Consider the following 13,355-nt stretch of genomic DNA (forward strand, 5'->3'; position numbering starts at 1 on the left):
ATCTCAGCTCGTTATCTGTATAAAAGACACCTGGGAGCCAGAAATCTTTCTGATTGTGAGGGGGTCAAATACTTATTTCCCTCATTAAAATGCAAATCAATTTATAACATTTTTGACATGCGTTTTTCTGGATTGTTTTGTTGTTATTCTGTCTCTCACTGTTCAAATAAACCTACCATTAAAATTATAGACTGATAATTTCTTTGTCAGTGGGCAAACGTACAAAATCAGCAGGGGATCAAATACTTTTTTCCCTCACTGTATATCTTTAAAAGGTTTTTATTAGAAGGGATATATACAGTACCAGTCAAGTTTGGACACACCTACTCATTCAAGGGTTTTTCTTTATTTGTACTATAATAGTGAAGACATCAAAACTATGAAATAACACATATGGATTCATGTAGTAACCAAAAAAAGTGTTAAACAAATCAAAATAGGTTTTAGATTCTTCAAAGTAGCCACCCTTTGCCTTAATGACAGCTTTGCACACTCTTGGCATTCTCTCAACCAGCTTCACCTGGAATGCTTTTCCAACAGTCTTGTAGGAGTTCCCACATATGCGGACCACTTGCTGGTTGCTTTCCCTTCACTCTGCGGTCCAACTCATCCCAAACCATCTCAATTGGGTTGAGGTCGGGTGATTGTGGAAGCCAGGTAATCTGATGCAGCACTCCATCACTCTCCCTGGTCAAATAGCCCTTACACAGCCTGGAGGTGTGTTGGGTCATTGTCCTGTTGAAAAACAAATGATAGTCCCACTAAGCGCAAACCAGATGGGATGGCGTATCGCTGCAGAATGCTGTGGTAGTCATGCTGGTTAAGTGTGTTCTAAATAAATCACTGAAAGTGTCACCCAGCAAAGCACCCCAAAACCACCTCCATGCTTCACGGTGGGAACCACACATGCGGAGATCATCCGTTCACCTACTCTGCGTCTCACAAAGACACGGCAGTTGGAACCAAAAATCTCACATTTGGACTCATCAGACCAAAGGACAGATTTCCACCGGTCTAATGTCCATTGCTTGTGTTTCTTGCCCCAAGCAAGTCTCTTCTTCTTGTTGGTGTCCTTTAGTAGTGTTTTCTTTGCAGAAATTCGACCATCAAGGCCTGATTCACGCAGTCTCCTCTGAACAGTTGATGTTGAGATGTGTCTGTTACTTGAACTCTGTGAAGCATTTATTTGGGCTGCAATTTCTGAGGCTGGTAACTAATGAACTTATCCTCTGTAGCAGAGGTAACTCTGGGTCTTCGTTTCCTGTGGCGGTCCTCATGAGAGCCAGTTTCCTCATAGCGCTTGATGGTTTTTGCGACTGCACTTATTTGAGCTGTTCTTGCCATAATATGGATTTGGTCTTTTACCAAATAGGGCTATCTTCTGTATACCCACCCTACCTTGTCACAACACAACTGATTGGCTCAAACGCATTAAGAAGGAAAGAAATTCCACAAATTAACAAGGCACACCTGTTAATTGAAATGCATTCCAGGTGACTACCTCATGAAGCTGGTTGAGAGAATGCCAAGCGTGTGCAAAGCTGTCATCAAGGCAAAGGGTGGCTACTTTGAAGAATCTAAAATCTATTTTGATTTGTTTAACACTTTTTTGGTTACTACATGAATCCATGTGTTATTTCATAGTTTTGATGTCTTCACTACTATTCTACAACTAAAGAAAAACCCTTGAATGAGTAGGTGTGTCCAAACTTGACTGGTACTGTATATATCCCTTCTAATAAAAACCTTTTAAAGGTTTAATAGGCTACACATGGGTCAAGTATTGCAAGAATGTGACAAGATACTTCTAGAGACCAACCCCTTAAAACAAACACAAAATACCTGTATCAATTGAGACTACACACTGAAGAAATAAGACTGGTTTATTGCAAGTTGTGGAAATAACATGAATGTTCAGTCTATAGCAATACAGTAAGTCATTATAAAGACGGCATATGTTGACCCTGTGACAGACCTTGCTGTTTCTAAACTCCTCTAAAATGAACATTAACTTTTAAATAGGCCTGCAAATGTAAACAAAAAGGAATGAAACAGAGTGAAAATGTCACAGCTCTTTTCTTGGAATTATGCACACTAAAGTCTTGTTCTAGTACAATGTTGCTCAAAATAGCATAAGCAAAACAAAAAGATTACATTAATAGAAACAAATCTGTTAAAGGGATACTTTGGGATTTTGGCAATGAGGCCCTTTTTTTTTTATTTCCCCAGAGTCAGATGAACTCGTGGATACCATTTGTGTCTGTGTCCAGTATGAAGGAAGTTAGAGGTAGTTGGGCGAGCCAATGCTAACTAGCGTCAGCGCAATGACTGGAAGTCTATGGGTATCTACTAGCATGCTAGTAGATATCCATAGACTTCCAGTCATTCGTGCTAATGCTAGTTAGCATTGTCTCACGAAACTACCTCTAACTTCCTTCATACTGGACACAGAGACATAAAAATGGTATCCATGAGTTTTGGCCTCATTGCCAAAATACCCCTTTAATACAGGTGGTAATAGCAGAGGGTGGTAGACATTCATTGTAATTCCCACCATCAACAGGTTATCCATGTTTTGTTCTCCGTCTCTATGTAAAAACACACAGGTCTAACTTTTAGTAGCTATGATCACTAATGTCACAGAGCTGTATAATGTTTTGTCTGAGAGTAGCCTAATTCTGTTTCTCTCCCTTCTGCCTGAAGTGTGTACTCATACACTCCCCCTTTAGGTGTAGGAAATAGTGGAAACCTGTCAAGCCCATGCTTACACCCATTCAATGGCATCAGTCCTATTCTCTACCACTCTCCCAGTCCGACTTGTACACTCCCCCTTATGGGATGGACTGGTGTGATGAGTATGTTGGAAACAAGTGCACACTACCACAGCTTTTGAATCCATGCTGAGAAGTAAGAGTGCACACTTCAGGGAGAGAAGGAAGAAACAGAATTGGGCTAGTGTTCGCTCTCTCTTCCCTTGATCCCCAGTGGTTAAGTGCCTCCTCCCTCCCTAGTTACAGTGGCTTGCAAAAGTATTCACCCCCCTTGGCATTTTTCCTATTTTGTTGCCTTACAACTTGGAATTAAAATTGATTTTTTGGGGGGGTTGTATCATTTGATTTACACCCCCCCCCAAAGTTAATACTTTGTGGAGCCACCTTTTGCAGCAATTACAGCTGCAAGTCTCTTGGGGTATGTCTCTATAAGTTTGGCACATCTAGCCACTGGGATTTCTACCCATTCTTCAAGGCAAAACTGCTCCAGCTCCTTCAAGTTGGATGGGTTCCGCTGGTGTACAGCAATCTTTAAGTCATACCACAGATTCTCAATTGGATTGAGGTCTGGGCTTTGACTAGGCCATTCCAAGACATTTAAATGCTTCCCCTTAAACCACTTGAGTGTTGCTTTAGCAGTATGCTTAGGGTCATTGTCCTGCTGGAAGGTGAACCTCCATCCCAGTCTCAAATCTCTGGAAAACTGAAACAGGTTTCCCTCAAGAATTTCCCTGTATTTAGTGCCTCATGAAGCTGGTTGAGAGAATGCCAAGCGTGTGCAAAGCTGTCATCAAGGCAAATTATGTGACTTCTGAAGGTAATTGGTTGCACCAGATCTTATTTAGGGGCTTCATAGCAAAGAGGGTGAATACATATGCATGCACCACTTTTCCGTTATTTATTTTTTAGAATTTTTTGAAACAAGTACTTTTTTTCATTTCACTTCACCAATTTGGACTATTTTGTGTATGTCCATTACATGAAATCCAAATAAAAATCCATTTAAAATTACAGGTTGTAATGCAACAAAATAGGAAAAACGCCAATGGGGATGAATACTTTTGCAAGGCACTTTAAGACCTGATGGATACTAGTGACACCAGGTCATTTGTACAGAGCATTAATGTAGTACCTGAGACCTAGGCTCTGCTCCAATACTTTTAAATAGCTTCCTTTCATATATTTCCTAGTCTCTCTCTTCACTGTTGACCTGACAGGTCTGGAAAGGAAAGAGCAATAGCAGAAACCACCAGACCCAAAGAAGACATTCAAAAGTATTGCAACATGACACTGCTCATTTACCCCACACTTCCCCCTTCCTCTCCCCATCCCTGTTCTTCCTCTCCTCTTCCCTCTTGTCATCCTCTCTCACAGTCGGTGGGGGTTGACCCATTTGTATGTTCCTTCATAACGGAAACCGACCCTCTTTGAGAGCTCGTCTGCTTCCATTGGACCCCGGCTAGGAAGAAGGAAAGGAACAAATCCATCACAAAATAACACTATCGCTGACAAATTCATAATGTGACTATTAACTTGAGATAGTTGTTAAACTGTTAATGGTAAATCTTACCTTCCATATTTGTAGGGTGTGGGGGGAGTCTTCTCCTTCTCTATCTGATGAAGGAGAGGTGTAAAGATCCTCCAGGCTTCCCTCAGCTCATCACTGAGTGAAAAGAGAAGACATAATGCAAAGGGAGAGTCCCACACACAGTAATGCAGCCAATGGGGGAAGCAACCCTATGGCACCATCTAGTGGACAGAATTATAATGCATGTGAGGCTTGGGCGATATACCGTGTACCGGGGTATTTCGAAATGCCGATAGTAGATTGAAAGTCTGGATACTGCCCAACCCTAATGCATGTTCATGGTCTTATTTGCATAACACCAACATTAAGGCAACGTCTGAGACAGAAAGACTGACCTTCTGACAAAGTGCATCTGGCTGCCACAGAAGACATCTAGGATGAGACGCTCGTAGGCGTCTGGCAACTTCACATCCTGAGGAGAGAAGATTACAGTGAAATTGGAGCAAAAATGTGAGTATGGCGAGGTAGTGTGTATGGGTGTCTGTTTTCTATGAATGATTGGGTGTGTGTTCATTCAGTATCTCACCTTGTATCTGCTCTTGTAGGTGAGGTCCAGCTCCGTCTCCTCGGGGTGGAAGTACACTCCTGGTTTCTTGCTCATCATCTTGGCGTAGACGGCCTCGTTGGGCTGCACGCGCACCACCAGCTCATTCCTACGACACTGCGCTCCAAAGATGTCTCCCGGGACATCGGTGAACTGCAACCGCACCTCCGCTTTCCTCTCGTTCAGGGCTTTGCCGCAACGCAGGATGAAGGGAACACCTTTGGATGAACAAAGAGAGCTATTTAAGCATTCAATGCAACCGTTTTTATCTCAATATCAAATCATTTATGGGTAACAATTAAGTACCTTATTGTGATTTTAATTGAAAACAATGGTCAAAAAGAAAAAAATGCTTCTTAGAAAATAGCAATTTCTCAAGCTGGGAGGGGAAAACTGAAAATGTGCTGTTATTTGCAGAGAGTTTTGGAACTAATTTACCACATGGTGGTGTGACCATGGAAGGCCAAAACTCACTCCCACCAAAACAGGCTGAAATTTCAGGCTGTCTTTTCAAACAGCTCTTACACTAAAAGGGCATTCTCATAACTTTCACAATTTCACAGTTTTTTTTTTACCTCAGTGTGGAAATATATATAAAACACAGGAAAATCACATTTTTGACTGCACTGGGCCTTTAAGAGTTATCACTGAGGAGTGAGCTGGTTTGACCAGACAGTGAAAGCACAACAAGCAACACCATGTGATGGAGAGAGAAAGCAGAGGTTCTCACCATCCCAGCGCTCATTGTGCACGTAGAGCACAGCTGTGGCGAAGGTGGCCTGGGTGGAGCCTTTGGGGACAGTGGGGTCATCAAGGTAACCCAGCTTGGCGTCCCCCTCTCCCTCTGGGTCGCCCACGTACTGCCCCAACACCACATCTGACATGGTAATGGGGGCGATGCACTTCAGCACCTTCACCTGCAGGGGGAGTAAGTAAGCAGTGATAGGTTTGAACACTAATTGTTTTATTCTGTTGGGTTTTTTTTTACTAATAAAGATGATATCAGTCGTTTTCTGGAGGAGCCAATGGTGAAGTCAAGTAAAGAGGTGTTTTGGGCTTTAGCCAGGTTGTGCCCATGTTACTGTACCTTTTCATCCCTGACATCATCAGAGCTGGTGGAGGCTGGCTTCTCCATGGCAACCAGAGAGAGCATCTGGAGCAAGTGGTTCTGCATGACATCACTAAAGAAAATACGGAATTGGTGGTGAGAAGTTAGACAGACTAGTAGAACATAGCAAGAATAAATGCCTTCATTGAGGTATGATTTCATTGAGCACTAAGCCAGTTCCCCTCACCGGATGATGCCAAAGTCGTCAAAGTAGCCGCCTCGGCCCTGGGTGCCGAAGGGTTCTTTGAAGGTGAGGACCACACATGCTATGCTGTCCCTATTCCAGATGGGCCCAAAGATCCGGTTCCCAAACCTGGAACATTTACCACTGTTAAACTTCCGCCTTATTGACACAGACATAGCTGAGAGACAAATGTCTGTGACAAGGTTTATTCATGTTCTTCTTTCTCATTTTAAGTAATGAGAGTGAGAGAAGACAGAAAAAGAGTGTAGACTGTATTTGTCCTGTACCTGAGGACCATGAGGTTTTAACATCATCTCTGTACCTGAGGACCATGAGGTTTTAACATCATCTCTGTACCTGAGGACCATGAGGTTTTAACATCATCTCTGTACCTGAGGACCATGAGGTTTTAACATCATCTCTGTACCTGAGGACCATGAGGTTTTAACATCATATCTGTACCTGAGGACCATGAGGTTTTAACATAATCTCTGTACCTGAGGACCATGAGGTTTTAACATCATCTCTGTACCTGAGGACCATGAGGTTTTAACATCATCTCTGTACCTGAGGACCATGAGGTTTTAACATCATCTCTGTACCTGAGGACCATGAGGTTTTAACATCATCTCTGTACCTGAGGACCATGAGGTTTTAACATCATCTCTGTACCTGAGGACCATTAGGTTTTAACATCTCTGTACCTGAGGACCATTAGGTTCTGCACCATCTCCTTGCCCAGGTAGTGGTCTATGCGGTAGATCTGATCCTCAGTGAACAGGGAGGAGAGGTGGGTGGACAGCTCCTCAGAGCTCTGCAGGTCACGACCAAACGGCTTCTCCACAATCACCCTGTTCCAGCCCCTACTAAACACACACAGATAAGCATGGTTTGGTTATTTAACAGCGGAAGAGGGGAACGTTCATCTAATGACCAACCCTCCCCAGACAATACCAATTACATATACAGCAAGTGGATTAAATATGACCAGGCCTGTTCCAGTCCCTACCAATACCAGAGGAGGATTAAGAGGAGAGGGTGTCGGAAACTAAACAGCAAGACAGTCAGAACTACAGTAGCCATAACAGGTTCACTGACTTGGTGCTCATGCAGTGGTGCTTAATGTTCTTGGTGACATTGTGGTAGATGCTGGGCGGCAGGGCAAGGTAGAAGAGGCGGTTAGCCTCGCCCCCACCGGGCAGGGACAACAGGTGGGTGTGGAGGTTGGAGAAGGTACTCTCATCCGCATACTTCCCACTGACATAAGAGTTACGGCTGAAGAACACAGACAACCGCTCCGCCTCAGAGTCTGCCACCTGGGACCACAGAGAGATAGTAATGTTGTCATATGATGTCATTGGTTTTAGCACATGCACAAACACATGCATTAACTGTGAGTCAAATGTGGGTCATTGTGTAATGCTAGATGATGTGTTAATGGGAATGTCTTACCTTCAGATAGGGCATGCAGGCAGTTTTGATGGCATCCACCGTCAAGTCAGAGCGGGCAAAGCCCACAAAGTGAGTCTGTTCAGGAAGTAGCCCATCTCTAAACAACCACCTGTGAGACGGGGGAGAACAATAGAGAAAGGAGTCTCATAATTAGACAAGACTTATTACATGAAACCTCAAATAGGAAAAGTGTGTGTGGGGTGGGGACTGCATAAATCCAGTGCAAACAACTGCCCTGTGATATACTAAAGGGGCTCCATATACTCACCATAGAGTCGGGTAGATTTTCTTTTTGGCTAGATCCCCCTAAAGAGAATTATAGGAACATTGTAAACACAAGACCAGATTAGTCACCTCTAAAATGTTAGTTGAAACAAAAAGGCCCACGTGCTATAGTCTATATAGCCTAGTGGCACTACAAGACAGTTCATTCAGGTCTGTCAGTGTGGCGATTACTATTACAGTAAACAAGGCTATAAATAAGGGTTCCTTCCTTGACAACGCTGCTGGTTGCAGTGTTGACAGTTAGTAGTAGGCTGTAGCGGCCTATTTAGGATTTACACAATTCCAGTATTCCAACTGGGAGCACTGCTAACTACAGAGAGGAAGCAGCAGCAACAGAGCCGGAAGAAACTGGCAGAGTACTAAGCCAAAGTATATTCTGAGGGCAATAACCCTTAGGAAAGCTGGTATAGACTAAATCAGAGATTAAATATCACAGATAATTATACAAAAACGATAGAAGTATGACAGAGCTACACTGTTAAACATCTTTACAGGCACAATAACTGAGGAACACAAAAATATCGAACAAAGCATTCCTCACTAGTTTCAGCAGCACTCAGTGATATTATTTGGCGAATGCTGGGTCATCTGATGTTTGTCACTTATAATATAATATGCCATTTAGCAGACGCTTTTATCCAAAGCGACTTAAAGTCATGTGTGCATAAATGTTTACATATGGGTGGTCCCGGGGATCGAACCCACTACCCTGGCGTTACAAGCGCCATGCTCTACCAATTGAGCTACAGAGAACCACACTTGAGGAAATGCTTCAAATAATAATTCATTTGAATGGCCTTATTGACTATTGAGCTTATCTGTGTCCTGTTCCAGTGAGTTGTGTTGGTTTGCTGTGTAATACTGAATCATTGCTGAGTGGGCCTTTAATGACTCATTGAGTTACACCTTTAAACTGATGTGCTATGAAATGCTGGCCTACTGTCCCGCCTCAGCTGAGAGAAAAATGCAAATGTGGGGTGACTGGACAAGCACATCTCTCTCTTCATTCTTTCGTTAATGATGAATAGAGGCATGAACACAGATCCCACTATTTTCCCCATCTCTCCCTTTCACAAAAGGAGACTCTCACACACACCATCTCAATAACAACATTTTCAGCCACAGTTTTTATGCAAGTTAAGTCATACCGTATAGAAAAATATCACGACAGCTGTGATGGAAAGAGGAAGTTTCCGTACAATTTTAGAAATGCAGACAGATAATTTTTTTCATTCGACATGGTGGGATCTTTCTTTGTTAATGATGCAAGAAATGGCGGTGGAAACACCTTTATGGGCAAAATATTGATATAATAACCATCATATCGAAGTAAACTTGGAGTCACGTGATGAAACATAAGCCTTATTAGATAGTCATGGAGAGAAAAACTAGGCTGTTCTTTCATGCCTTCAGTGAAGTGAAAATAGAGATTACCTTCAATAATTGTGCCTGTGTCATGTATCAACAGACAAATATTTGGCCTACAATCTTACATTACTGTTAGGCTAAGTACAGTCCCATCCAGCAAGCCTGTATGGTGCCTTGTACCAAGGTAAGCGTGCAATATGTACTAACCCTTTCATTGGCACAGCGACTGTAATGAGGCCAAGTTGAGTGAGGTGGTGTGTGTGTGTGTGCCTGCCTGCGGTGTGTTTTTGTGTGCGTGCAACACCAGCTGGTGATTGGTTTGTGCTTGTGGAGTGACAAGGACATACTGCAGCATTGCAAACAAAGCATATTTTACAGTAGCCTATGCATAGCCTATGTTGTAGTACAATCACTTTTCCTAAAAACCACGGCTCTGCCTTACCATTACCCTTCCCCCATCCTGATTCCAGACTTGCCTCTTTATTGCTATGGCAGGAAACTGCTGACAGACAGTGACATTGCACTATTCAGCTCTCGCGCCACTCCTTTCAACCAAAAGTAAATAGAGCAGGAGAAAGTAGATGGAAGAGAAGTGGGCGGAATAATTATATATCAGAGCTATTCTCCCACACTTTATCAACTAACTGGGCAGGTCTTACAAGCCAGTGGAGAACAAGGAAACAGGAAACAAACATTGTAGGCCTAGAGAGGAGGGTGTCATTTCTAGAGAAGAAAATACTATAAGAAAATGCAACTTCAGAGTGACTGGACTGAGTCACTGGATTGATCATCCTAGTAGTGTTCCCTTCTCTGTCCACCTAAAATCTATTATCAAGTGTTCAGTTCATACACCATGATTGGCCAACAAACTGTCCGTGCCCAAATGATTGCCTAACAAACGGTCTGCGCTGACCATTATTGGCTAACAAACAGCCTGTGTCCAAACCATAACCAACAATCAGGAACCTTGATATGTTCTCTATATCAAGGCCAGACTACAGAAAGCTCAAGTGATTCTGGGGCTGCTTAGTTACACAAGCTCTGTGTAAGGCCTCTCAATGACATTTCCTCAAACTGGTCATGTGCAACCACTCTCTTCTCTGTTTTATGTTTTCAACACACCTTTCTCACAACATGTGTTCCCTTCTCTGTCCACCTAAAATCTATTATCAAGTGTTTATAAAATAGGTATAACAACTGTATGAAAAATAACAATGATTCTGCAGTTTGGTAGCCTACATTTATAGCTAGGCTAATCCAGTGCCTTCCTCAATAACCAGGTTTCAATCCAACATTTTTATGCGAGTAAAGTACAAAAATGTCATGACAAGCCTGATGGAAACAGAACATTTTTCGGTAAACTTTCCAAATGTCAACAAAACAAAATACGCTAGACAAGGTGGGATCTTTTTGTGTCGGTAAAATGAATCATGTGAGAAATGTTGGTGGAAACACTTTTATACGCAAACATTGATATAATAACCATCATATCGAAGTAGACTTGGAGTCACGCGATGACATGTTGTGTGGTCCTCCCACTACAGACTCATCGGGAAAGCATGCAGTTTATTAGGCTACTGATGAAATAAGTTATGATGAACTTCGCAGGGTGGTGAAAGTGCAAGTTGATGAGCTTGATACTCCTTTTCAATAAATATTGAGGGTCTTATTCTGATAATCGGTCTAAAACGTGTAGGGTCATTCATCAATAATCAAAGTAGCCTCTCATTCCCCCCTTCTCCCATCTTCCCTCCCTCACCGATGCTCCCATGATGATGAAGATGTGAGCGTCGGACTGACGGAACTCCTCATCCTCATGAAGCTCCTTCCGCAGCTCCCCGAACACCTCGGACCGAGAGAGGGGAATGGAGCTCATTTGTCCTAGGCAAAGGTAAATGTCAAAAACAAGTTATTATCAAGAACGTGATTGATTGACCTAACATTTATGATAACACTTGTAGGAGGAACACGCACACATTCACACAAGAACAATACAGTGTAGTCCCCTGTAGTCTAGTTTAATAGCATAGGCCTACTGAATGAGTGACTTAAAGTAAAAACTATTTTTAGAATATCACACTATTATGCAAATAGACTAGAGCACTGCTCTGGGCCCTGATTGACACAATGATTCATACCAATGGAGTACAAACAGCCACAACCACTTTTCAAACACAAAACAAGTTAAACACTGCTTTCAAACAATTAACTTTCTAGACATTCAGAGAAACAGCGATGCCTTGGGATAAACAGAGGAGGCAGGCACCAATAAGTGAAAGAGAACAATAGATTGAAACATTCTTAGTTGTACCTCCTTGTGTTCTATGGGCAGTGAGATTGGACATAGGGGAACAGATATTTGGAAAATGTTGATCTACTTTCAGCAATTGTCTTTTTTTTCCTTCAGGAGAACAGTTTTAGCACTAAATGTTTTCTAGACAAATATCACTTTATTTTAAAAGGACACTTAAACACAGCCTAGATAGAGTCTATAAAACCACAATAAACACAAATCATATGGTAAAGATATGACACCATTTGTTCGGTACTGCCTTATACAAATTTGGTAAAGAATAAGCCTACCCTTTCTTCTCATATGGCTGATAAGAAATCATCAAGACATTGTGTGCCACCTTCAAAAACATTATTACTCTTATCTTACCTACACGGAAATGGTGTAGACCTAAGTCCTTGTTTAGCACCTCTTCTAAATCGAGATACATTGCTATATGTCGATATTCTGTCACATTATATGTAAGTGGAATAGACAAAATAAGCCCACTTAGAAATACACCAAATCTACAAGATTCTATAAGCAAGACGAGACAGTTACATCACTATGTCTGTAAGCGACAGTAATCATACCAGGTCCTTGTTGTGCAATGGCACCACTGGCAGGTCTCTCTTGGGTCAGGGAGAGAGGGGACCCACAACAAGAGCAGGGAGAGAGATAAACGGTCAATGTAATATTAGCTAGCTAGCTACAATTGACAGACTGTGCAGTTGCACCTCCCTCAGAAAAGCATTCTCCACTTTGTAGACACAAATAGTCACAACACACCATCCACTATAATGTTATTAGCAAAATCCTCAGCCCAATCCCGTATTTAAAGGGCTCAACATATCTAGCCGTGCTGTGACCACGAATAATACGGGGCACGTTTGGCTAGCCAAGCTAGCTAACTTAGACGAATTTGCACCTGTACAAGGTAAGTTAGCTAGCTAGCTAGCAAACTATTCATGCTCTATACAAATTATTTGGGCCTAGGTTACCCACCAAAATAACTAGCTAACTATAAATGACACAAGTTTCTTTAATATCAAACACCACACAGACACTACCATTACCTAAAACATCCCATCATATTCGTTGCTGTTTTGACAAAATGACAAGCATGCAGCCAGCAACAACATGTTCGTGGTTAGTAGGCAGACGAATACTTTTAAAAAACAACACTTACTTCCAGCCATTTCCAATTATTAACTTTAGCTGAGAATGCGGCGATTACGGAGCAAACCTCGACCGATACTTCTCTAAATTGACAAGCATCAAACTACTTGCAGTGCATCTCTACTAGCGCAGTTTCCTTCTTCCCTGTTAAAATTGACACAACTGAATTCAGTGATTTTATTGGTTTAGAGAGAAACTCACCAGCGCTCGCTGCACTTCCCATTCCTGTTGGTTACGATGACGTCACATTCCCAAAGACAAAAAAAAGATGGATGGGGCGGATTTTTACTGTGCACTCTTCAGAGAAAAATACACCAATCAAAGTGAAGAACTAGCCCACTGACATGTAAGTGGATCAGTAGTAGTAGGCTACTAGAGGTCAATACAGTCTGGGATTATCAATACAGTGATGTATTAAACCCCATGAACGAACATGGAAGAGATTCCAAACAGCAAACACTGCATATTCTAAGTACTAAAAGTAAACAGTTCATCATCTGGTATGGAATATGTCCTTAGTCCATTATCGGAAAATACTTTCTTTCAGAGGGGAAGATTTGAACGACGTATATGGTTATGCTTGATTTCATCCTTCATGATATTG

General features: G+C 42.1%; 1 protein-coding gene across 5 annotated transcripts; it reads right to left on the minus strand.

Moving 5' to 3' along the window:
• Positions 1–3,771: 3,771 nt before the first annotated feature.
• Positions 3,772–12,989, minus strand: LOC121538104 (glucose-6-phosphate 1-dehydrogenase-like). 5 transcript variants are annotated; one of them, XM_041845880.1, is made up of 14 exons: positions 12,953–12,989; positions 12,166–12,204; positions 11,060–11,181; positions 7,916–7,953; positions 7,648–7,756; positions 7,294–7,511; positions 6,900–7,058; positions 6,199–6,324; positions 5,991–6,084; positions 5,634–5,820; positions 4,886–5,121; positions 4,695–4,771; positions 4,342–4,434; positions 3,772–4,230 (listed from the first exon to the last, which is right to left on the minus strand). In XM_041845880.1, exons 1-14 carry the CDS (start codon positions 12,972–12,974, stop codon positions 4,140–4,142), a joined length of 1,611 nt encoding a protein of 536 aa, XP_041701814.1. In that variant the 5' UTR covers positions 12,975–12,989; the 3' UTR covers positions 3,772–4,139. The 5 variants fall into 5 exon arrangements, with proteins under 5 accessions (XP_041701814.1, XP_041701813.1, XP_041701815.1 ...); XM_041845879.1 differs by having other exon boundaries at positions 6,900–7,061; XM_041845881.2 differs by lacking the exon at positions 12,953–12,989 and adding an exon at positions 12,762–12,922 and having other exon boundaries at positions 6,900–7,061.
• Between the last annotated feature and the right edge of the window lie 366 nt (positions 12,990–13,355).

The sequence above is a fragment of the Coregonus clupeaformis genome, chromosome 24 (assembly GCF_020615455.1).
Source record: "Coregonus clupeaformis isolate EN_2021a chromosome 24, ASM2061545v1, whole genome shotgun sequence".
In the NCBI taxonomy this organism is placed as follows: Eukaryota; Metazoa; Chordata; class Actinopteri; order Salmoniformes; family Salmonidae; genus Coregonus; species Coregonus clupeaformis.

Coding starts and splice junctions, on each gene's coding strand:
- LOC121538104 (XM_041845879.1), bottom strand. CDS start 12,974: ATGGGAAGTGCAGCGAGCGCTG. Junction 7,954..11,059: donor TCATCATCATGGGAGCATCG/GTGAGGGAGGGA, acceptor AATTCTCTTTAG/GGGGATCTAGCCAAAAAGAA. Junction 6,085..6,198: donor GACGACTTTGGCATCATCCG/GTGAGGGGAACT, acceptor TATTTTCTTTAG/TGATGTCATGCAGAACCACT.